We start from the raw sequence: 25222 nt of genomic DNA, 5'->3' as shown, positions 1-25222 counted from the left end.
GCCATAGCTGCCCACACCCACCAGTTTCTTCTGGTAATGTAAATGTTGGGAGGGAATGGCCACAGAGGCTGCTTCCTATAACACTCAGAATCTTAGGTCGCCCTGTCTCTGGGTCTAAGTCAGGTGGGTATCGAGCTGTGTGGTTCATTTGGAGACTCTACTTCCCTTATCTCCATCTGGCAGTGAATGAATGAGCTTCAATCATCAATCATCGTAAGGAAAGCAGGATGCAGGGGTAAGAATACCTTGTCCCTCAAACAGAAGCTGGACCTTTCACTTCATTCTCAACTTCTTAGGGTTTCTATTGCTGTGAAGAGACCATGACCATGGCAACTCATAAAGGAAACCATTTAATTGAGGCTAGCTTACAGTTCAGAGGTTTAGTCCATTATCATCATGGCGGGAAACAGGGCAGCAAGCAGGCAGACATGGTGCTGGAGAAGAAGCTGAGAGTTCTACATCTTGTTCTGCAGGCAGCAGAAGGAGCCTGTGTACTAGGCGTGGCTTGAGCATATATGAGATCTCAAAGCCCACCCCCCCACGGTGATACACATTCTCCAACAAGGCCACACCTAATATTGCCACTCCCTGTGGGCTAAGCCTTCAAACACATGAATCTATTCAAACTACTACAAACACCTTGGGGAGACTGCCTCAGTGCCTCAGCCCACCCAGAATACATTCTGCTATGCCTTCATTTTTCTAAAGCTTATTTTGTAAACTGAGTATAATTGGTAACATTTTTAAATTCAAATAAGTTAATGTGTTGTCTCTGCAATTCCAGGCCAAGAGGCTGGATAGAAATGAGAGTAGCTCAGACTGGGAACTAACCCACAGAGGCTGTCTCTTCCTCATCACTGCCATCAGGAACTGCATCTGTCCCAAAGTAGCGATCGCCAAAATTCCCTGCAAAAAGAAATGGCCTTGTGTGACTGGGTCCTCCTAGATCATCAGCCATGCCCCTGGACTATGATAGCCTCACCGATGCCTGGGATGATACGGAAAAGGTCATTGACACGCTTGTCCACCGCTGTGGTGATAATTCTCACACGTGGAAACGCATAGGCCACAGAGTGCACACCCATCTCTGCCATGAGCAGGGATAGCAAGAAGATCTTGTCTTCGGGCACATCATGGTCCTGTGTAGCATGGGAACAGGATAAGTTCCAACACCAAGGGAACCCACCTGCAGCCCATCCAGGTCCACTTACCAGGAGCACACGTACAGCCATCATGGCTGCCGCACCTGTGGATACTGTGCAGTCCATCAGGATCACGTGATCATCACTAATATCCTTGGGAAGTCTTAGGTAGTGAAGCTGTAAATGATAGTAAGGTCAGAGTAGGGCCCCCACTCTCCCCCACAGGCTGGGCATCACTGTAACACCCTTCCCAGCCCTCCCTGGCTGGACACCTCAGGCTCCCCTGTGAGCTGGTTGGTCTGGATGAGGATAGTGCCGATGCGCACATCCTTGCACACGGCACGCAGTGCAGGCTCCATGGTTTCCCCTGCACGCAGAATGGACACGCCAGTGATCTAGCAGGGAATAAAGGTTGAATGACCTGTAAGCAGGATGCCTCCAGCCCATAGCCTCCTACCCCAGCAGCTACTGCCCTTACCTGCTTTCCAGCATAGCACTTTCCCACGTAGTCCTGCCCCTGTGGGGTCTGTACAGTGCAGTCCTACATAGTGAGGTGGGGTATCTATGAACAGCCAGAGCTGAGCATCCCCCATCATAAGCCCACACCAGGATGGCAGGACACCTTCCACCCATTCTCCCACAAACCCACACCTGGAAGGGTAGGAAGGACAGTGCATGTTCAATAAGCAGCCGCATCAATCTTTTGGAGTAGAAAATGAATTCATCCCGGCTAGTCTCTTTGTCCCTGATGGTGGAATAAGCAAGCTTTAGAAAGGGATGGACCAGAACTTGGGGGAGGGGGAACAGAATTGGAGGTAGCATTCCATAGATGGGCCTTTACCTGATGATGGTGTGCATGCCTCGTACCTGTGGTGTACTCTTGAGGACACTCAGTGTCTGGGGAAGGGGATGGCACTGGTGGGCTGAGGCCAACGCAGCCCTAGAGATACAAATTGATTGGGATATTTTATCCAAAAGTCCCTTTCTAACCCAGAGAACATCTGAACATCACTGTGGGGACGGGCGTGTGCAAGGTGGGAGCTGTCTGCTGGCTATGGCTGACCCAAGAAAAATGCCTTGTCCCCGAAAATGCCAGGCAAAAGTGAGAATGCTCAATTCTGAACACGGAACACACTCTCAGTGAGGCGAATGCTGGGGAGGGGCTGAGGCATGAGGTGTCCCCTCCTAGACTCAGATAAAGTAGAGAGGTCAGACATAAGGAAGAAGGGAGCTTACTGTGGGAACAGATCTCAGCCTCCAAACGGACAGCTTGTCCCCAACTTCTCCTGGGAGCAACATGTAAGCTGTAGGGCCAAGCTCCACTCAGATCCATCCCCCAAGTAGTGTGCAGTCCCTCAGGAGGGAGGGCAAAGCAAGGAGGGCTCAGTGCCAAAGGCTACCCCACCCAAAACCCAAGCCTGGAGAGAGAAGGGCCAAGGACTTGTCAGAGGCAGGAGGGAGGGCTGGTTAGGGGGAAAGGTACAAACAGTGATCTTGGAAGGGAGGGGTCACTGAAGTACAAAGTGCAGGAGCAGTGCAGGGCGTGGGGCAGCACACAGCGCAGCACAATCAGAGCTTGCTCTGCTCACATATCCCAACGCAGCTTCCTCTGCTCGCCAGGTGAAGAGCGTGTTCAGGGAGGGAACAAGGCAGGAAACAGGTTTACAAAGAGGAAAAGAACAGAGAGAAGAACACTTAGTGGGAGATCAGCCAAGTCCCTGCAGAAGGTACCCTGTGGGCCACCAGCTGGCTGAAGACTTGAGGCAGGAGGCTGGCAGCTAGCTGTCTTGGCACTGACATCCTTGGTGCCTGAGGGGAGAGCACCACCTACACCCAGACGTTTTGTTTTTCCCTTCTGCTCACCAGTGACTTCCTGGAGTTGGAGGAGACCAAGGGGGTCAGCCGCCACTTCCTTGGCTGACCAAAAAATGGAAAGTGGAGCTGGCTGTGCCTGGAGATTTTTCTCAGAATTGAGGCTTTATAAGGGCCCGGGCACAGGGCTGTGACACCCTGGTCTTGGTGAGGCCAAGTGGAGACTCATGCAAAGACAGGAAGCAGAGCTGTTTAGAAGGTCCTGGAGGCATTTCCAACACTGGCTTAGAACTCCTGGGGCATCCAGTGGGACACAGAGGCTCACCTGGATCTTCCCAACCCTGAGGAAAGCCTGGAAGAAGGGTAGGTCCCTGGTGCTACCTATGACTCTTGCCTGGGCTTTGATCAGCAGTGGATGATAACGGCATAGCAGCCTATCCCAGCTTCATGCGGCAATTGCTCCTTCTGCCTGAGTTGTGCTACAGCTTCAAGGCTAAGCTAGGATAGGGCAGGGCCTAGGTGGAGAAGGCAGAGCCAAACCCTCCCCACTCTTCAGGGAGAGTCAACGGAGCCTCTGGCCCATTGTACGGTTCATTTTACAAGATACATCAGCCTAGATGTATAGGCCTGGGCTTTATGGTTGCAGAGACATGTCAGTGTGGTCCCTGTCTTGGATCATGAATGGCAGTGCTGGCCCAGGAGAACAGCTTTGTTCTCTGTGGCTGAACCCCAAGTCAGGCTGTATGGGGAAAGAAGCCCCCATGAAACATCTGGCCAGGACAGGTAAAACATAGCCCTGAGAAAGGCCAGGTGGTGGTGGCATGCACCTTTAATTTCAGCATTCCAGAGGCAGAAGCAGGTGGATCTCTGAGTTTGAGGCCAGCCTGGTCTAAAGTGAATTCCAGGATTACATAGAGAAATCCCATCTTGAGAAAACAAAACTACAAAACAACCCCCCCCCAAAAAAAGCCAAACCAACCAACCAAACAGAAAAAACCTGAGAAAAATTCCTTAATTTCTTTGTACCTTAGTGTTCTTATCTGCCAGCAGGGGAGCAGCAGCAACGCTGCTTACCACTCTACCCCTGTGGTATGTACTGACTGTCTGCTTGGCTAGGTGACAGCCGACTCGGAGTTCTATGAAGATGTTGGAAATGCCTCCAAATCTGCAGAGTTGTGGAGTCTTACCTGACGCTGAGTTCACGCTGTGGCAGCAACACAGGGAGACACAAGGGAACGGGTGATGCATCAGTGACCAGGGCAAGCAGCCAGGCTACCCCTTACCCCAGTGACATACATCCACAGCCCCACGTGGAAATAGCTCAGGGTGTGCAAACTACAGGAGGAGGCAGCTTCTAAGGACCTCTGAAGCAGGGACGGGTTGGGCTGGGACCCGTGGCTCTGGGCTGCAGAAGTAATGCCAAGGCAGAACTAGAGCCAGACACCACAGCACAGCCATAAACCACCTAATGCCGGCCCTATAGTGGGAAAAATCACTTGTAGAGTGACCCACTCAGAAAGAGAAGACATGGGACTCAGTGCTGAAGCCTGTAATCCTAGACTAGTGAATAGTGGCCCACCCTTGTTACTCTCAGGGCTGGCAGGGACAGGAGTATACCCTTTCATGCATGGCCAAGTCCCCTTGCTTATCACAGAGGGCTGGGCCATTTAAATAAGTTTAGGAAGCAGGCTCAGAACATTTGAGAGTCAGTACCTGTAGGGGACAGTGGATGTGTGGGATGGAGTGCGCAGGCTGCTGTGGGGTGGGGTGGGGCAGCAGCGAGATAGGGACTTTGGGTATTATCAGACTGACTCACCTCTTCCAGCTGGCTGTGAACATGCTGCACAATCAGGTCAATGGCTACCGTGTTCCCGCTCCCTGGAGGGGGAGAAAGAGAGGATAACTCAGAAGCCTGCTGGCCCTTCTGGCTGACTGGCAGGAAGACAAGTCTGGCGGGCTCACCTCTGGGCACTACAATATCTGCCAGGCGCATGGTGGGCTGGATATACTGATCGAAGGCAGGCTTGACAAACTTGTTGTACTGCTTAATGACGCCCTCAATATCCCGACCTCGTTCGCTGATATCCCGGCGTAGCCGCCGTACCAGTCGGATATCAGAATCTGTGTCTACAAAGATCTTCATGTCTAGGAGCTGGGTGGGGACAACAAGCCAGTGCACAGGGTTGAGGCAGGCACCAGTGGCACTATCAAATAGAACAGGATCCACAGAGCCAGAGTGGCAACATGATCAGCTCATGGTCTATGGGCCATGATCACTGGGGTCAGCTGCCTACAGGGCACCCGCTGGACTAACCATTAGTGTATATAAGGGGCACTCACAGGAAGTGTGCATTAGGACGCGTGTGGGTGTGGGGCACAGAATGGAGACAACTGACAAGTCAGGCAGAACTGGGACTTGGCAGGATGATGGACATATTACTCATTATACCTCCCATGAACACTGGAGAAGTGGGGCTTTGAGAGTTCAGGGTGTGGCTTCCTCCAGTCAGCGTGTGATAGGTGATCCCTGAAGGAGCCATGTGGGGATTGGGGCTGCCATGTGGAGATGGTAAGAGTCCTCTTGGCCTGGGCCAGGGTCTTGCAGCAAAGTCCTTGTTTGTTCTTCAACAAGGAAGAATCTCAAGAGCAGGGGAAATATGTATAGCTCTCAACATCCCATATCAAGGAAACTATGGTCCCCAGAAGCCACGTCCTACTGCAGTGGTCAGCTAGCTAATGGTACAGAACAGTTGTGAATGTCTAGGAGACACCAAGAGGGTTCATCTAGAAGCATCTGATCGGGAGCAATCTGTTCAGAGAGCACAGAGCACGCAAGCCGTGGGGATGGGGCAGGGTGTTTGAAAGAATTGTTTCAGGGAATGCCTGTGGGGTGGGTGCTCCCAGCAACTCTCACCTCCAGCAGTGTCTTGTCAGCAAAGGCCATGATACCCTCAAAGATGATGACATTTGCACCATATAGTGTTTTCTGCAAAGGAACCCAGGGAGTTTCAATGTTCAGCTCAGGCCCCTGCAGCCTCCGGAAGAGCCCCAAGACCATGGGCCTACCCAGTCCTTTTTCCGGCTATGGGTGGTGAAGTCATAGATGGGTATTTGGACGCTCCTGCCCTGCTTTAGTTTCTTGAGGGTCGAAATGATGAGATCAAAATCGAAGGCATCAGGGTGGTCAAAGTTGAAATTGTTGCAGGCAGCCTGTTCCTGTTGTTGCTGTGTCAGAACCTAGGGGGGCATGATGAAGCCCTGTGACCATAGGCCTCACATAGGAGTCACAGGAAGGAGGTACTATGGGGGAGATGAGCAGGGCCTCACCTTATAGAAGGAGTCCATGGACAGTAGGACCACCCAGGGCACATCGAGCGCTTCAATGATCATCCTGGCGACAGTGGTCTTCCCAGATGCACTGCCTCCTCCCAAGCCTGTAGGTGGAAGGTTACCTTGCAATTACTTGCACTGGGCTGACCATGTAGACTGATCCCCAAGGTGCCTTCCCACACTGCTATTACCAATGGCAAAGGCCTCCTTGGACTGTGTGCCATGTTCATTGTACCACGGTGGCCGCCCGGCTGTGTAGATGGTACGTTTGCTTGTACGAAGAAGGGGTGGCTCTGACTTGCACTGGCTGGTAGTGCGCTTCCGGGGTGAGCGCCTAGTACCCACTGGTGGGAGGAGTCTGTCCAAGGACCCTGCGTTGCTGCTGTGAAGAGGAATGCGCTCAGCCTCAGTCAACAGTTGTCAATCTCCCTGGTCATGCCCAAGTGGGACAGGTACAACATGGGCTCAACTGGGGAGAGTGTGCCCAAGAAACGTACCTGTAGCTGGTACAAGGAGTTAATGGGGCCACAAAACCTTAGACTGTCCACATAGCGAGGACAAGGGACAACAATGAGTGCAAGAAGACATAGGAGGGTAGACACGATCTCTGAGTCACAATCCTATCCCTCTGTGGATTATGGTGGGTAGGGCCTCATTCCCAGGAAATGAATACTCAAGGATAAGGAAGATCCCATTAAGGGCTGTGCCCCTTTCCCTAACATAGTCCAGTCATTGCTGCCCTGGAGGATGGTTGTTGCCCCAGGAGGCGAAAGTACAATGTACTGGCCACGTGCCAGTGACAAGTTATATGTTCTAGGGACTTTCCTGGTCTGGCACCCCGTCAAGAAAAGTCGGAAAGAAAGAAGGGAGGCTAGAAGACCTATGAAGAACCCACTTTTCAGTGTGACTCCTTCTGTGCTCCCAAACCAGACACCTCTAGCAGCCTGTAAATGCCACCTGCGTGGCTGATGTATGTACGTGCACACACGTACGCACATTATGTGGTGGTGGTTTGAGATGGTGACCTAAGACAGAGAAGGAAAGACTAACCAAGAACGCAAGAGGGAAATGCAACCCGAAGAAGGTTAGAGCAGATCTGTAACTTTGTACACCCATAGCCTACCACTCATGCTAGGTGGGCACTCAGAGCCCTGCTGATACCGCAGTTAGTCTACACTTCCAGATGGTGCCAGTTCCGCCCATGGCCTTCACATTTGAGAATGAGCAGTGTGGTGGATTGAATAAAAAGGGCCTCCATAGTCCCATAGGGAGTGATGCTATGAGGACATGTAACCTTGTTGGAGAAAGTATGTCACTGGGTGCCTGGAGGTGGGCTTTGAGGTTTCAGAAGTTCAAACCAGGCCTACTGGCTCACTCTCTTCCCGCTGCCTGTGGATCCAGATGTAGAACTCTCAGCTACTTCTCCAGCACCATGTCTGCCCCCATGTTTCCTGCTGTGACGATAACGGACTAAATCTCTGAACTATAAGCAAGCTCCGATTAAAAGTTTTCTTTTATAAGAGTTGCTGTGGTGTCTCTTCACAGCAGTAAAAACCCTAAGACAAGCAGCTTCTACAGAGGCTCAATGTGCTGCATCACCTTTCTAATACTTTGCCGCTTTTCCTGAGGTACAGCCTGATGCAGAAGTGCTAAGAGAAGGCTGGAGAGATGGCTCAGCAGTTAAGAGCACTGACTACTCTTCAAGAGGACCCAGGTTCAATTCCCAGCACCCATATGGCAGCTCGCAACTGTTTGTAACTCCAGTTCCAGAGGACCTGACACCCTCACACAGATACACATGCAGGTGAAACATCAATCCACATAATATAAGAATAAATCTTTAATTAATTAATTAATTAATTATGTATGTATACAGTGTTCTTCCTGCATATATGCCTGCCTGCCAGAAGAGGGAACCAGATCTCATTACAGATGGTTGTGAGCCACCATGTGGTTGCTGGGAATTGAACTCAGGACCTCTGAAAGAGCAGCCAGTGCTCTTACCCTCTGAGCCATCTCTCCAGCCCCAATAAAAATAAATCTTAAAAAATTTTAAAAATTAGTAAGAGACTGAGGCATATGCTTAACAGAGGCACTTTCTGGCCAACTACCTGAAAGGAAATCAGGGTAGGTCAAATGATCCCAGTCTCAGCTTTCAAACTTCTCAAGAGGCTCTCGGGTCAGTGGCTTTGCCTGGCAAGCTGTGTCTTACCCATGTGGGGTCAAACTGAACTGTGGCCACTGATGATACACAATAGTGTTTGGTGGGTAGGAGGGCTGCCTATAGAAATGGCAGATGGACGTGTCCGTCTAGCTCCCTGTGCGATGCCTCCTACAGTGGCTGTAAAGTCTGGAGTACCGCAAGAGAAAGAGCACTGTATGGAATACCAGGTAAACCTGAGGTGAATGAGTCAGATTGACAGGTCCAGATGGGAACAAGTATCCTGGCTAATGTACTAGGATGTGGCCCGAGACAGTTTCTTTCTACCTCTGGGATGGCCCAGCTTGGGGACAATGATGTTCTCAGCTGGATAATCCTTCCTAGAACCAGAAAGATTGTGGCTGTGTGCCCACGAGTGAAGGGCAGGCAGAGCCCAACATGTAACTGGTCATCCTGGCAGCTCTGAAAGGTACAGGACAACATAGACACAAATGAGCATCGTGAAAAGAACCCATCTGTATCCAGCCAGGAAAACACACTGCACTCATCCTTGGGGACAGAGACAAGAAACAAGGCCTGCTTGTTTCTATACCATCCATCCGTACCAGAGCTCAGAGAATGAGCACAGGGAATAATTAGTCAGTCCGTTAAGTTCAGCCTCACCTCCACTGCTCTGGAGACAAGTGCAGGGGCGGAGAGCATGGAGCTAGGTATAAACAACACATCTGAATACTGAGACCTGAGTCTGCCAGTCAGGGGTCTTAGGGACGGATAGCATGTAAGGGGCACAGGACATGGAATGACGAGCTTACTGAAGGGGCATCACCTGCATCCTAACTCAGGCCTGCCTGAATGGCTCAGACAGAAAGGGAGACAACTGTAAACCCAGACAATGAGGTCCCCAGGTCCCCAGACAGTAACTGGTTGCTCACCTGAACATGCTAATCCATCCACGTAAACAAACGGATCTGGGAAGCTTATCTACTGGGCTTTCCTTTCCACTGGGCAAGAGCTGGGGGGCCCCAGCCAGAGGAAAGGGCAGAGATTCCCTAGGGTCTCTAGGGGCAACATGATCACAGTACACAGGGTAGTTCTGGGAGGCCACAGTAAACAAAAATCAAATTCAGGTTCTGTCTCCCCACTGGGCCTCCTCCACCTTCCCCAGGGAGCTGTCCTCAGCTTTTGGGAGGAAACTACTCACCCCAAGGCAGAGCATCTGACTTGCAAGAGAGCTGAACAACCTGATAAAACTCCTAGTACTGCCTGCCTGTAGGCTGTGCCCTGGACATCACTGGCAAACACAAGTACACACAAAGCCAAGATATTCAGACAGAAATTGAGCAAAGGAGGTAACACACCGGGGCTGCTCCTGATCTCCCTGATTTTCAAAGTACCAGCTTCCCTGGGGAAATTTAAGTTCCTGGTGAAGATCCCTTCCAAGGCTTGTGCTGCTGATGGGCACAGTGCCCAGGTGCAAGCAGATCATGGAGAACTTGGCCAGAAATCTGCCTCATGCTATGTCTGTACATAGCCCAGCCCCCCTGACCTCCTCAAAGTTAATAGCTGTCTCGTGGAGCCAGAGATAAGGTATCATCCATTTCTCATAAAAGGTGCCTCTTGATGGGAAAGCAGCACAAAATACTCCATCTCTTATCCACAGACAGACAAAGGGATTTCTGACCTCAACAACAAAAGTTCATTTGTACCAACAGAATTAAGAGACACAGCGAATGCAAGACACTACCACAACCCACAACCCCAAACCTGCCATATCGGCAGCCCTGAGCACTGTTCAGCTCCCTGCTGGCTGGTTTGTTTTCAGATATCCATGGACATGCATCACACAAGTCAGGAGCGGTCAGTATCATTGGGAAGCAGGGTTCTCATCAGCAGGGATTCTGCTGCAACTCACCTGCCTTCTGTTCCAAGAGTCCAGCACCCTGAAATCCTGATGCCAGGGTAAGCTGGGGGGCTGCTCATTGCCAAGGATGCAGGTAGGTACAGAGGGCTCAGAGGTGGGTGTCCCTGGACAGTGGGATGGCCCAAGTATGTGTGGTTTAGGTGCTAGCAGTGAGAGTATCACTCCCTCTGAGAACTACTGTTGTCCCCAAGGACAGCTTGGGATTTCTGGCCACCTGAACTAGTTCTCCATGGGTGGAATCACTCCTGTGGACAGCACAGCAGAAGAGCTAGGTGGTATTGGACCCCTAGTCTGGCAGCAGTATCTTACTATATACAAGGGGTGGGGCACAGCAGCTAGGTAGCCCCAGGAGCCCTACTGCACTAAGGGAACACAATGTTAGTCTCAGAGGCCAAGGCCACATGTATAAGAGGATCATCCTGTTAGGGCTCATGTACCAGATATTAATAGTACTGACTCTGGCCTGCACAATCCTCAGACCAGTTGGTGTGAAGTGTATTTCAGTGTTAGCTAGTACGCTCATTAGCTGGACTTGTGAAGGCCCACTGTACTCTAGTACCTTTCCCCCAAATTTTCTGGAAGAAATACAGTTGTGCCCTGAATGCATACACAGGGAGACAAGGAAATCTGAGGCCCCTCCATATCAGGATGAATGTCAATGCTGAGTTGGTTGCCTCTCCCCTGGCCTCAAGGTGCCTCCTACAATGATAAACAAATCTGAAACTCTACCCTAGCACATCCAAGAATAACTGTGCCACCCCCACCTTACAGAGGCTCCAGCAAGTCCTATGGTCACCCAGGCCTCATCAGTCAGCAGGGAAACTGCCACCTTCATGCCCACAGCATAGAGAGAAAGGGAAGATTTAGTCCCAGCCTCAGCTGAAATCTTTACTGACTTAAGATCTAATCAGAGAAGTTCTGCTGGTCTTGGCGTTCTCTTCCACGGGTGGGTTGGCCTTACTGCAACCTCATCCTACCTGGCTGGCCTCTAGCACAAAGACAGTCTGGTAGGTGCTCAGGAAAAAGGAAGTTTCCAAGTGGACTTCACACACCTGAAAAGGAGCCACTCTGGGAGCACCTTGGAGGCAGCTCTTCTCACTATATAGGTAATTTATGGCTATGTCTACATCCCTACTGGAACAGGACTGGAGCCTATGTATGTTAACATGTACGTGTGCGTGTTTAGAGTTGGTCCCTCCGCCTCCACTCTCAGGTGGTTGGCTGGATATGCCCTAGGATTGCTCTGGGAGGCTGACGTTGTTCTGGACAGGGATGCAGAGTCAAGGGATCCTAGGGAATCCATTCACAAGTTTGGCGGGCTGATCACAACAGAGAATCCTGTCATGTTCTTTGAGTACTCCATCAGATGAGGATTGGGGAGTAGAAAAACGGGCCACAGGTCTGTGGGAAGCTAACACCATGCTGGTCTCAGAAAGGACAGGACTAATTCCAGGTTTGTTACTGTTAACAGAATAGATCCCGCACTACCTATTGATTGACTAGATTTGGCCCCAGAACATCAGACCCTGACCCCTGAACTTCATCTTAACCTAGGATATACCGGGCTACCTGACTAATAACTCTGGCCCCTGAGGTTTCCTCCTTTTAGGCTTCCATTTTAGGTCTCAGGGTTGTCTGAGGTAGGAAGTAGTGTTGGAAGCTGCTACTCAGTCTTCATTTCCCCCTGGCTACCCACTAGGTGACAGCTCTGTCAACTATGGCTCAGATGCCATCACTCACCAGGGAGTTGCTGCAGTCCTCTATCCTTATCAAGGAAATAGGGGTTACTGAGGACCTCATTGATAAGGAACCTACATATGACGACATCATGGAAATAGAGCTGTCTTATAATTTGCATTCCCAGGGGCTGGAGAGATGGTTAAGAGCACTGGCTAGTCTTCCAGAGGTCCTGAGTTCAATTCCCAACTCTCTTCAGGCAGAACACTGTATACATACTAAATAAATCTTGGGGGAGGGGAGTAATTTGAAACCTGCCTCCCTTTTAAAAAAAATAAAAATAATTTGCATTTCCCTATGTCTGAGAAACCGGAATCAAATGTCTACAGCGGAGTCTGAAGAGAGGACAGCTCATCACTTGGACCACCAAAGGACTAAGAAAGGTCTCAAGGTTCCCCTGCCGTCACTAGATCTATAGTCAAGCTACCCCTTCTGGTGCTTCTACAGAAGGCCTGCAAGAGGCAGGGAATGGCTCAGAGATAGTCACCAAGGCCACAATCACAAGACAGACGCACGACTGGGAGATTAGAGGCTTCCACGGCCCACTTGCCACACTTTAAGCCTTCACTCACACACCTCCACCTGCATCCCAAGACTCTGGGTGGGCACCATTAGCTTCCCTCCACTCTCTATAAATCTCAGTCCAATATCTATTTTTCCAGGGCAGTCTGTATCTTCTCAGGGTGTTTCCTCAGAACCCTCAGAGGATGTGGCCATGACCTCTTTGCTTCTGGTTATTTCGAGACATTCTGAACTAGAAAGTATCACAAAGTTAGCCTTGTTAGACCAAACCAAGTTTTTCAGGCTACCAGTTAGAAAGCCGTGGAGTGTGTGAACTAGCCGGGATTGGCCTTTTCCACCTTCAGCACCTGCCGACCTGGAGTCGTCCGGGCTCACAGTTCCCTAAGCGGTCCTAGAGCCGGAACAGACCGAAAGAGGTGCCACGCGCAGTTCCAAGCGCGGTCACCACCCCCTGGCGGCGGTGGCCTGGAGTTACTACTTGTGATGATCAGGCCGAGCCATCTCCATGCTCCTGAAAGCCTCGAAAGGGCCCCCAAACTCTCGAGCAGGTGGAGATCACCACCCCATCCTACATTCACAATTACCACTGGCCGCCAGGTGGGTATGAGCTGGTGAGATCAAATTCGAGGAACTCAGAAGGTCGAGCACGCCCACCCACCCACCCACCTGAAAGCCTAGAGTCAATCAAGTGCGCAAACGCAAACGCTAGAGACAAATCCAGGCCACACAGGTCAAACAGGTTTCCACTCTCCGCGCCTCCAAAAGCTAAGGGCTCGGGCCAGTTCCGCCTTCCGTCCTGCTGGGGCCTTCCAGGCCACCTGCCACCTCCTTCTTCCCAGGCAGAGGGTTGCCGACATATGGCCCAGGAGGCCCCAAGGCTCCGAGAACCGCCAAAACCTATCCAGGAACCGCGCGGCTGTGGACACCGAGCTGCCTATCTGCGGAGATACCGCGGAACCACCCGGGCTTTAAGAAGGGATGCAAACCGGTGCTCTGACCCTCCCAAGAGGCGAGCGCGGCCCCTGCCTTATCCAGGCCTGCGCCTACCGGTCCTCACACGCGGTCTCAGTTTGCTCGGCCGGGCGGCCAGGCACGTCTGGGGCCACAGCGGATTGTAGGGGCGAAGGGGCAGCGTCCGCGGACGCCGGCGGCGCAGCCATGGCGTCCCGAACCTGGCGGAGGCCAGGGAAGCGCGCAGGAAGTCTGGCACGCTACGGACTACGAGCCCCACAAGGCCATGCGGCAAGCCTAGGGAAGGGCCCCGGCCTCAACACAAACTCAGCCGCACAAAAGCCCTGGAAAAAAAAAATCAATAAACATTTATTTGATACAGTAATTTTAATACATACAGTTGACGGCCCACCACCGCACCACTCCGGGCCAGGGGATGAGGATGGGGACAGATGATCACAAGGCGGGCAGGACCCAAGCTCACCTCAAAACATCTTGCAAATAAAACACTTTGTAGATAGAATATATATGCATGTATTATCTATGGTTACAAGTGATAGCCAGAAATGCACTTGTGTAATGAGAACTGCATTAAAACCAAACCAAGGAACCCAAAGTTTAGGAGGCGCTGCAGTCAGGTACGAGAGATGACCTGGGAAACCAGGCCTCCAGGGCAAAGGGCCTGGGTTCCACCCAGCAGGGGAACACAGGAACTACTCTCCACTCAGATCCACCATAGGGACAGGAAGGCCCCAAAGTCCCCAGGAGGCACCAATATCTGCCTGTATAGGAACATAAAGTGCACCCTGGTTCTGCATGAAATGTCTGCCCTTGGCACTTTTCTGGGTTTTTTTGTTTTGTTTTGTTTTGAGCCAGAGGTAGATCTGTAGAGACCCTGACTTTTGCATTTTGCCAAGGACCGGGTTTGTTTGGGCCTCTAAGTCCAAGCCCACCATCTCCTGGAGATCTGCCATGATGGTCCCCTCTTACTGAGGGTCTGTGTAGGCTGGTGGTTATCTTTAGGCAAGAGTAGGGAGGTGGGCAAACTGATGAACCCTGCCCAGGGAGGGCCTTACCACCTTGGAAGAGAGCTTTATGGACTGACTAGCTTGCCAAAATCCCTTACCAGGCACCACCAGCTGGTACCTACCCAACTGCCACATGACAGCTGCCCCCAAACCCACCTCAAAGACAAAGGAGTTAAAGTGCTAAACATCAAGTTACCAGAACCCCAAGTCCCATATCAAAGCCTACATCTGGGCTTTGAGGCATGTCCTGGAAAACAGCCCCCAGCAAACCCAGGTACCTGAGAGGCTGGGGTGGATGGTCACACCCCACGGAAGTGTAGTGAAAGTGCACTTGGGCCCCAATCCCCTCCACAATTGCACACCACCACCCGGAAGTCCCAGCCTACCCATTTACCCACCTCTGCGGCCACCCTCTCATCATGGCAAAGGTGTATAGGAACTGAAGAGTCCATTAGACAACCCCAGCATAGCATGCCAGGGCCGCCCAGAGTCAGAGCCTTCCTAGACTGGAGTGTACAAGGATTCCATCCCAAATCTCCTTGGCACCCCTCCTCCTTGAGGTTAAGGGGCAGGTGCCAGTTAGTACTATAGCTCAGCTCTACCTTCGGCACCAGGAAACCCTTAGCACCAAAACATAAAAATTTTGAGTTTTGTATATATATATATATAAAAAAAAGTTTTAAAAAGGTTGCTACTTGTCACAGCAACAAGACTGGCATCAACAACATCCAGGAGACACACGCGGGCAAATATCAAAATTCACATCATCCAGGATCAGAAACACAGGCCTCAGCCCAACCCTATCCACACTGGAAAAAAGCCTGTTCTCACCCCTCCAGCCTTCTTCTGGTATGGCTCACAGAGTGGTGGGGCAGAGTTAGAAAGCAGAACCAAGGAGGCTAGATCTCTCTTCCAGGCCTTGCCCAACCTGCAGACCCTGTTATCCTCAGGGCCCCTAAAGGGGTGAGGTCCAGCCTAGAGCTGAGACCCCATCTTTCACTATCCTTCAGTTTCTGTATTAAATGACTGACTGCCACTAGATACTGAGGGCAGAAAAAGCAGGGGAAAAAAAAGAGGGCTCCCACAGAACTGGGCTTATGGGCCCACCCAGCATGGCAGACATAAGCAGTCTCTCATAGGCGCACTTGGGCTAGAGGCTCCTTCTGGCCAACCTAAGCTTCACATGGCTGTGGCCCCAAGGAGGAATCCCTTAGAGTGCCAACAACAGAACTAGAGGCTGGAGGTGGTTGGTAGCTATCAGTCTGGGCCTCCCTGAAGGTAGAACATACAGAGTTCTTTCCTTGCCTGGAAGGCTACATACTCCACCATGACAACGCCAGTCAGTGGGGTGAGGCCTGACACACAGCAGGGATGACAGAGCAGGGGAGCAGGCCCAGAGAGGTAGAAAACATAAGCAAGGGGTCGTAAGTGGATGCGAGAGGACAGATGGGTACCCGGGTGGCTGTCAGGGCAGCATGGCAGTAGCTAGACAGGGTCTGTCCTGGGAGGTAGCTGGGAGTACTGGAGATCCAGTGTCGGGTGAATGTGAGGCCTAAGTGGTGGCAGCCAGGCTGCTCAGGTGCCTCATCAGCCCACAATTATGGGTCACCAGGAATGTCTGGGCCTTGAGGAAGTCAGAGTGGGGACCCTACTGGGCCAGAGGGAGGTGGAGATAGGGGCCATTTGGCCGTTCAAGCACACTTCATGCCCCATGGCGCCAAGGTTCTAGATCCTGCCAGGTCCAAAAATGTCCTTGTAGGAATGGCTGGGGCAACCCAGCCTATTGCACTTTTGCTGCTGCCCCTGGCACTCCCGGGGAGCCCCACCTAGCTATGTGAAGTAGCCTAAACAGGGGGAAGGACCACTTTCAGGGAGATCAGAGTGGTTTGCCAACCCTCTGGACAGATGGGTGTGTGTGTGGAGGTGGAGGACAGGTCTCGAACTGGCTCCCCTAATTTGGACAAAGCTGGGCATGGTGGCTAGGCCCTGTGCACTGGGCTCACTTTTCAGGCGCCTTCCCAACTCCAGTCTTCTTCCCAGTGGAGCCTCGGGCCCCCCTGTCTCTGCCTCCTGGGGGCCAGTCATCCCTGTTAGGTGGCAGTTTAGATGCTGGCTCCTCAGAGGACCGTTCCTTGGGCTTGCGGCCCCGCTTCTTTCCTCCGGACAGACTTTTCTTCTTCTCTTTTCTAGGCATCAAGGAGTCCTGGTTCCTGGGTTTAGGAGGTGGGTCAGCTGAGGTTCGAAACCAGTTCTAGGAAGAGAAAATTTGTAATCAAGACTAGGGATCTTGATCCAAAGCTACAGAACTCTTTGTCTTTCCCTGTCAATTTTTTTTCAAAGATTTATTTATTATGTATACAGTATTCTGTCTGCATATATTCCTGAATGCCAGAAAAGGGCACCAGATCTCATTATATAGATGGCTATGAATCACATTGCGGTTGCTGGAAATTGAATTCAGAAGAACTGTCAGTGCTCTTAACCTCTGAGCTGTCTCTCCAGTCCTAAATTTTTTTTCATTATTATTTTTTTATTGTTGTGTGTGTGTCTGCATGTGGGTATGTGCATGTGAATGAATGCAAGTGCCTATGGAGGCCAGGAAGCTGGAGCCTCCTGACATGTGTGCTGGGAAACAAACTCTGGTCCTCTGGAAGATCCAGAAGTACTACTATTAGCCACTGATACATTTTTCCAATCCATTTAAATTATTTTTTGATCAGGCATGCAACTACTAGAAGTGGCTAAAGACAGGGTTTCCCCTGCCTTGGGAGACTCCCCTCAGTGGCTAGGTACCAAGATGAGGCATTTTGCTTTTTCTTTTTTCTTCAAGATTTACTACCCCATGCTCTTGACACTTCAGGGGAAGTGATCTGTGTTTTGAGAGGACACCAGATTTCTCAGTGTACACCATCTGAGCCACCTGTTCTCTACAACCCACCCCCAAGGCCAGTCTCCAGGCCTACAAGCATGGATAACTTTCATACCTCTGCATGGGTCTTAAGGATGTGGTACTTGACACCACTCTCAGAGCTGAACTCTTTGGGACATAGCAGGCAGCGGTACTTCCCCACCAGATGGTCCCCCTGCAATGCACAGTGGTCCAGTACCCAACCTTCGGAAGATTCAAAGCACCCACATCTGGTCCAAGCCCTTATCCTGCTGCTAAAAGGTTAGGACTGGGGTCAACTAGAGAGAAGCTGTACTGTCTTCTTGGGTGTGTGTCAATGGTGGGTTTAGGGACTGAAACACTACCCTGCAATAGGATTATTAAACCACAAGAGTAGGAAATAAGGAGGATGGGATGAGGCAAGTGCTGTAGGGATAGGTCAAAGTCCTTTGGTGAATGTCCTCATCTCAAGTCAAGTGCGCCCTCTGCTCAGGTCAGGATGAACACTTCTACCACATAAGGAGAATCCAGAGCAGGATCTGGAACCAAACAACTAAAGTAGGGAACAGAGAGGGATTCTGGGCCCCCTGTTGAGGACCTCCTAGTCTCTGAGAGCATTTGCAGTGGACAGGGTAGGGATCTGACACCTATACAGGTAAATGTTCAGTGCCCCACCCAGCTGTTGGGGGAATCCCAGGACTGACCTTGCTGCAGCTGGCAAGATGGGCCTTGAGGCCGGACACACTGGAGTAGATGGCTTCACAGCACTGCAGGCAGGAGACAGCTGTGGAAGGAGCCCTCCCACAACTCCACACAAGGGGCATCCCACCCTCAACTCCAAAGTACTATGGGGCTTCTCTGGGGGCAGGTCCCTGAAGTCCTGGATTTTGGGCAGGGTAAGTAGATGGGTCCCCAGGCTGAAGTCCCTTTTGTTGACATGGTATCTATCTATGTGAAAATGCTACAGAAACCCAGGGTCAGAGATAGGCTGGTCACACTAAATATGGTTACTTCCCAATAGGACACTCACTGTCTTAACCTCTACTGTGCCTGAAGGGTCAAACCTAAGTCCTCTATCCTGGAGCCCCAACGCCCACTCCCACTATATGCTGGTCCCAGCTTACATCATTGGGACAGTTCACATGGCCTTTCTCCTTGACTTCATTCTTCCATGCCTCCAGCAGCTGGGGGTTAAGTGTAGGGAGGCCTGGCCGAGTGTAGTTGAGCTGCAAAGCCAGGCACAGCACCAGGTGAGCTTCAGGCTGAGGCACATGTTGCTCTGACACAATGCATGTGCTTCTGCAGCAGGCTCATTGCCCCTTCACAGATGGGGTTAGGAGATGGCCAAGGTCACAAGAACATGGCTGCCACAGAGGAATCAAATGAGGCCTGTCCTGGTCAGAGACCAAGAAGTTGGGGGAGCAATTAGGGAATGACCAAGGGCCAAGATCCTGCCCATCCCTTAGGTGGGCCACTCACCCGTGCAGTCTCAGGCACAAGGTCATCCTTCATGCGCCGTTTGGTCCAGTCACGGGCCAGCTCATCCTCTGCAATCTCCTGTAGATGGAACACGGCAACCTGGGCCGACGTGCGACGGATGCGACCACTTGGGGTCCGTTCTACTCCAAGCAGGTCCCCAGCCTCAGGGATTTTGTCTGTGGGCTCCTCAGGGGGCTAGAGAGCAAGGACACACAGAGGCCAGTCTAAGTCATGGAGAAGGAAGACATCTAGAGACCAGGAGTTAGAGTTGGCATGAGTTGTAGGCCATTTGTGGTCTCTGCAGGTACTGGGGGACCCAGGATACATGCAAGTGGTGGGAGATATAGACACATGAAAAACAAGACCCTGGGGCACCAGGCTGCCGTCCTTCCTCCCGGGAAACACAAGACTTAGGATTACCAAAGGCAAGGATTACATCTATCAGAGAGCATATGAACTCACAAATACATGCATGACACAACATAGGCCGTTAGAGCAAGGACATGGCAGATTATAGGCCACTCACCGGAGCTGTGTGCTCTGAACGTACATGATAGTCATGGCCAGCCTTGGATCGGTAAGTCTTGCCACAGTGGGAACAGGGGAAGGAGGGACTGTCTACCTCACATGGTGGCTTCCCACAGCGCCGCTGATGGTACTGATAACCCATAAGGCTGGAGAAGGCGGCTCCACAGCCCTAGGAATCGAGGTCAGAGACCAGGTAAGTAACCATCCAGGTTCCCAAGTCCTGAACTCCCACACATGGGCCAACACAGACCTCTTGGGGGCAGCGTAGCCGTCCCATCTGTTTCAGCACCTTTCGAAGCCTCTCTCGTTCCTCCTGTTCTCCCCCTTCAGAGGCCTCAGCATCAGTGGGCTGGAGACAGAGCAAGCCTCAGACCTGATGCCAGCCAGGAGTTAGGGCCACAGATCCAAAATCAAGCATAGAGGAGCAGCGGTGGAATGAGAGGTCAGCAGTCGGGGCTGGACAGGGAGCTGGGGGTCAGGCAGTGTACCTTGGCACTGTGTTCAGCCATGGTGTGGTAGTTGAGGCCAGCCTTAGACTTGAACTGTTTCCGGCAGTGCTGGCATTTGAGTGCTTCCTGCAACTGTAGACAGGGCCTAACTATGAGAAACCCATCAAGGTCAGGGCATCTTCCTCCCAGTACCCTGGGGGGTGGCGGTGGGTGCAGGAAGCTTACCTTATGACATACTTCCATGTGCTTTTTGAGCCCCACGAGGGTCTTCCGGGTAACCACATTGCAGGTAGGGCAGACAGCCTCCCCCCGTTCATGGATGGCTCGCTGCCACTGTTCCTCAGGGCCACCTGTGAGGCAGGGCCAGGCCTCAGGCTTGTGGGGCTCCTGAGTGCCCTGGACTCCAGGGGCAGCCCCCATGCCTTTGCTACAGGATCCAGCCCACCATGGAGACCTGTCCTGGGTCCTGCCAGGCAGCCCCCACCTGGGGCTGGGTGGGCCACAGGAGCTGGGGCCTCCTTGCTGACAGTGACAGGGGTGGCCAGCACCTTCTTCCGCACTTCCTCGAAGCCTGATCCTTCTTGTTTCTTGGAGCGATGAACTCGGGCCTTGTCTTCAGCTTTGGCCAGGCCTGTGTGCACACACAACGTGGATAAGAATATGGGCTAAATACTGATAAACTCAGTACAGAGGTCTCCAGCTGGCTGGAGTCTTACCTTTGAGCCCAAAGGTCCCTGAGATAGATGGCTGTTCCCCTGTGAATTTCTTGGGTGTTTTCTGTTTCCTTCCTGACTCAGGGGAGAGAAAATGAGTGCCAAGATTCTGGCCACAGACCCACTGAAAGCCAGAGCCCGCCACGGCAAGCCTCCCAGTGCTCTTATCTTACTGTGCTTTGTGCGCTCAGGGTCCTCCTCTGGCTGGGACGCTGGGTCTGCAGGCCGCAGCGCCTCTTTGCCCATCAAGGGCTTGCTTCCTGGCAGTAGGGAGCTGTTGTTGGGATCTGTACCCAGCTGAAAAGTCACACTGTGGCCCATGGTGGATGGGCCATACTCTCCATTCTCTGACCTTGCCTGCTTGGGCAGGATGGGGCAGGTGTCCAAACTGTCTGCAGTCCTGCAAGCGGCAGGTAAGGTGAGGTCCAGGCGAATCCAGTGGCCCTCTCACCCCCCAGGCACATCTGACAACTTACCACCCCAAATGACTTCCTGTACCTTTTCTTATTGCTGTTCTTGCCTGTAGCACGAGGTGTTTTGTTCTCAGATTTGGTCAGCAATACCATTTTGCAGGGTGGTGTGTGTCTGCTGATGGCAATGGGCCTGCTGACCGGCACTGGCTTGCTGACCACAATGGGCCTGCTGACTGGTACTGGCTTGGTGAGTGGTACAGGTTTTGTAACTGTCACAAGTTTGGTAACCGGCATGTGTTTGGTGAGTGGCACAGGTTTGGTGACTGGGATGGGCTTGGTGACTGGCACAGGTCTAGAGACTGGCATGGGCCTACTGACTGTGACAGGCTTGGTGACTGGCATAGGCCTGCTGACTGTGACTGGCTTACTGATGCCAATGGGTTTGCTGACTCCCACAGGTTTGCTCACTCCGATGGGCTTGCTGACCCCAACAGGCCGGTTGATGGTGACCGGCCGGCTGACTGGGCCAGGCTTGGGGGCAGGCAGGGGATGGTCCATGTGATTCCAAATCCGGTGCTTCTCCAGCTGGGTCTTGGAGGTGAATGCGGCCTCGCAGAAGGGGCAAGGGAAGGCCAGCCTATCTGAGATAGCACCCTGGGCAGGGAGGGCAGGTGTGGGATGGGGCCCCGGGGGCCTCTGCCCAGATGCACTCCCAGGCCTCCTCTTCCCCGACCCAGAGCCCCTTACCCCTTGGCACCGCTGATAGTGGTACTTGAGCCCGTAGATGCTGGGGAACTCTAGCCAGCACCCTGAATTTGGACACTTCACCCTTGAGTGTGCCTTGAATTCATCTTTCCACTGGTTCATCAGGGAGAGCTGGACAGAGGAAAAGGTCAAACTGTTGACCTGCAGCTATCCAGGTTCAAAGCTCCCCCAAACCAAATGAGCTCTTTAACCTCAAGAGCAGACCAAGGATCAGACCTATGCTGTGGACTAGTTAACACAGCCCACTAGGACCTTACAACAGTCAGATGCAAAGGCCCTAGGCCACATGCTGAAACAACCTGGCACAGGATGTATAGGGGGCAGAGAAGGGCAGGGCAGTGGCCTTCACAGGCTGAACAGTATGCTCCCACCCCCAACCCCATCCTCAGGAAGCTCACAGGAATATCTCGGAGAGCTTGGTTCTCGGCTTTCGGTCTCCCTTTTTTCTTCCCTTCAGTCCTGTCATTGGCTGGGTTTCCAGGATCAAAGCAGAGTGAGGCCTGGCTCGGCACTGTGTGTCCACTGTGTACCACCGGCATACCTACAGCACAGGAGACAACAAAGTTCAGTGGCTGTATAACACCAGCAACTCCCAAGGGGCCGCAAGCCCTGACTGAATCTTGGCTTACTCACACCAAGGCCCAGGACAAGAGCCTAAGCCTCAGGCTGTCTAACAATCTCTACTCCATAAAGGTCCTCAGGATACCCAAGGAAGTAGCCTACTTTACCGCCGGCTCTCCATATCCTCTAGAATTGATTTCTGCCCTAGCTCCTCACCCAGCTTTGGTGGGTCCTGCAACATGGGAAGCTGGACCTCCTTCCGGCTGCCACCCTTTCCAGATCCACTTCTGCTGGACCCTTGAAGCCGGCGGCCTCCTCCAACACAGAAGGATTCAGTCATTTCTGTAAAGCAAGCGCACAGACCTATGAGCTGAATGGGCCGGACCTAGGACTCTAGCCCTGGCCTTCTTTATATGTCACGTCAAAAAGCAAGTACCAGGAGCTTCTAACTAAGGGAAGGGGTTTGCACAGACAAGGCCTCTCCAGATAACTCAGAAGGCATGAGCATTGTGGAAAGAGTCGAGACTCTCACTACATTGGATACACTCGCCGCACCCTCATCTAGACACAGTACCACACTGTGTTCGGAAAGGGCCTATGCGATAGGAAGGAGGCTGATAATATTCCTCTTGGGGGACAATCAACACCAGTAATGGTTGCTGGCTCAAAAGCAGCCATGCCATGATGCCTTAGGGACACCTTCTCCTCAGGGTCCTGGCCCCTGCCCATTCAGACATCGTGTGATACTAACTTATGCAGATGGGCACCCTTGAAGACCTCTCTATGGACACAGAAACAGCCAACGTGGGTGTTGAAGGCCCGCTTCCCCACCACGTGCACCCCATCTCTCTGGTGTGCAAAGTTAAGACTCACTGGAGCTCCACTTTGGTCTCCATGCTTTCTGAGCCACGCTACCTGCCTGTTTTCTCAGCCTTCTGTATAGTCAGGGCTCCTCCACCCAGATGATGGCACTGGTTCAGACCCTAAGCCACCACAGTCCAGCAGGCCACCATTTCCTGCTGTTCTCAACATCTTCTAAATTCCTAGCCTAGGAACCCACTTCAGCTAAAGGAGCTATGGCCAATACTGGCCCAAGCTCCAGAGCCTGCCAGGCTGAAGTCACAGAACATGCCCGCGGGGCGATGGGGTGGGAGGCGTCTCACACTCCCCACCCCCGCTCAGATGTCCCAATCCTGGAACATCTCATACCCTGAAAACTGAGGTGGGGGGCGCTGAGCATAGCCATGTGGAGGCTTCTGGGAGGCACCTAAAGCCACAGAAGGGGGCGGTACCAAAGAGCAAGGTTCAAGCAGGTGAGCCCTCTCCTGACAGTTTTTGATTAACTCAAATCAGAGGGGATGTGTAGGGGCTGCGATATCCAGGAGCGCTCAGGTTAGAGGTCAGGACAGTCACTGTCCACTGCCAAGGACAACACCCCATCCTGAGCCTAGGTAGAAGGGAAGGAAGGGTCTTATATCAACCAAAGTTCTCTGAGTGTCCTCGTTTTGTAAGCTTCAGAAGGAAACGAGTCATTCAGAATCCTGATAACATTTAAGGCCAAGGGTAAAGGGCATGCTGCACCCTTCCAGTCCTTCAGTGCTTGAGCAGAGATCAGTTAGGGGTGAGGCATGGTCGCCAGAGAAGGAGAAAAAAAAAATCCCTCCACCACCTGGGGTCCCCAGGTCCTCGCTTGTAGCCTACAGGGAATAGGGCGCCGCCGCGGACTCAGGCCACTCGCCTAGCCTGGCGAGCGCTGCCAAGAGGAGCACCTGAAGGCCCGTGGCCACCCACCTGTCACCTGAGGCCGGACACGGACTGCAGCCTGGCCCGGAAGCGCCGACCGCGGGGGGGCGAAGGCAGTGAACCAAAATGGCGACTTTTTCTGGAGAAGGAGGAGGCGGGAGGACGGCGCCGGCGCGGGGCGCGGCGCGGGTCCGGGCGCGGCGGGGAGGCGGGCTGGGCACACAGCTGGTGCGGGGCGCAGGGTGGCGCCGGGGCCGCGGTGGGGCGAGCAGGGCCGGCGCTTACCTGCAGCGCCCAACGGGTGCGGCCGGGCCAGGCCGGAGCCGGAGCCGGGGCCGGGGCCGGGGCGCGGGGCGCGGGCGCGGGGTCCGGGCGGCGCACACTGCGCGCCGTGCTGCGCACATGCGCGCTCCTGCCCCTCCCACCTTTGACAGTTTTACTGCGGGGGGGGGGGGGTGGAGGAAGGGGGCGAACTCTCGCGGTATTCACGAGGCAGCCGCTGCGGGGAAGGGGCCAGTGGGGCCTGCCTGATCCTTGAGGCTGAGATTGTGAGATTGGTAGCCTTGGTGGTACTTGTCTTCAGGACCAAGAGGCTGCCTCGCGTGCCTAGGGCAGGAGTCGCTTTGTTGACGATCCGGTAAACTGAGGCACGTCAGGAACTCTGGACACTACCCAAATCCTGTCTCACAGATTAAGCAACCTATCTGGTTGCACTAGTTGAAGTCTGTCTATGAAGGAAGGTTGCTCTTATAAGACCTCCATAGACCGTCAGTCAGGCTGTGCCCCAGCCTCTATCTGTCCCTGTGGCCACTTTACTAATCTACACACTGTAAAATCATTGGGCTTTATTGAGATTATTGGCTATTTGAATCAACTCCCATCATTATAACGGAGATCCTAGAACAATGGCCAATACCTAGCTTCTCTGGCTGCGAGTGTGAGATCTGGGGGTAATGTCGCTCCAACCCATTAGGATTTAGGAATAAATAAATAAATAAATAAATCAGAAATAAATTCTCCTTTGGCAGACTGGGGAAGGGAAGCTCTAATATGAGATAAATTGTAAGTTGTTCACAGACT

At 52.6% G+C, this 25222-nt stretch overlaps 2 protein-coding genes across 17 annotated transcripts; both read right to left on the bottom strand.

Annotated features, from left to right (window-relative positions):
• Positions 1–334: 334 nt before the first annotated feature.
• Positions 335–13830, bottom strand: Uckl1 (uridine-cytidine kinase 1 like 1). Of its 8 annotated transcripts, none has more exons than XM_048441407.3 (16): positions 13673–13830; positions 6476–6666; positions 6282–6388; positions 6021–6191; positions 5869–5940; positions 4917–5106; positions 4771–4832; positions 4142–4158; positions 1984–2082; positions 1794–1887; positions 1621–1683; positions 1415–1537; positions 1212–1319; positions 983–1139; positions 832–906; positions 335–467 (listed from the first exon to the last, which is right to left on the bottom strand). In XM_048441407.3, the coding sequence occupies exons 1-16, from the start codon at positions 13783–13785 to the stop codon at positions 373–375; spliced, it is 1737 nt and encodes a 578-aa protein (XP_048297364.2). In that variant the 5' UTR covers positions 13786–13830; the 3' UTR covers positions 335–372. The 8 variants fall into 8 exon arrangements, with proteins under 8 accessions (XP_048297364.2, XP_048297362.2, XP_048297365.2 ...); XM_048441405.3 differs by lacking the exon at positions 4142–4158 and adding an exon at positions 2732–2751; XM_048441408.3 differs by lacking the exon at positions 4142–4158 and adding an exon at positions 2732–2751 and having other exon boundaries at positions 6476–6663; positions 13673–13825.
• Positions 13831–13921: 91 nt separating this feature from the next.
• Positions 13922–24447, bottom strand: Znf512b (zinc finger protein 512B). 9 transcript variants are annotated; one of them, XM_048441400.3, is made up of 17 exons: positions 24191–24391; positions 22616–22741; positions 22237–22379; positions 21821–21949; positions 21159–21727; positions 20834–21060; positions 20664–20735; positions 20402–20578; positions 20173–20297; positions 19987–20079; positions 19749–19847; positions 19497–19667; positions 18971–19165; positions 18616–18717; positions 18196–18258; positions 17589–17687; positions 13922–16855 (listed from the first exon to the last, which is right to left on the bottom strand). In XM_048441400.3, exons 2-17 carry the CDS (start codon positions 22737–22739, stop codon positions 16604–16606), a joined length of 2640 nt encoding a protein of 879 aa, XP_048297357.2. In that variant the 5' UTR covers positions 22740–22741; positions 24191–24391; the 3' UTR covers positions 13922–16603. The 9 variants fall into 9 exon arrangements, with proteins under 9 accessions (XP_048297357.2, XP_048297359.2, XP_085552973.1 ...); XM_048441402.3 differs by having other exon boundaries at positions 20432–20578; positions 24191–24390; XM_085696847.2 differs by lacking the exon at positions 24191–24391 and adding an exon at positions 24428–24447 and having other exon boundaries at positions 21159–21949.
• Between the last annotated feature and the right edge of the window lie 775 nt (positions 24448–25222).

The sequence above is a fragment of the Myodes glareolus genome, chromosome 10, assembly GCF_982192425.1.
Source record: "Myodes glareolus chromosome 10, mMyoGla1.1, whole genome shotgun sequence".
Lineage (NCBI taxonomy): Eukaryota > Metazoa > Chordata > Mammalia > Rodentia > Cricetidae > Myodes > Myodes glareolus.
Note: the sequence above shows the minus strand (reverse complement) of the source record. Positions and strands in the feature narration are given on the sequence as shown.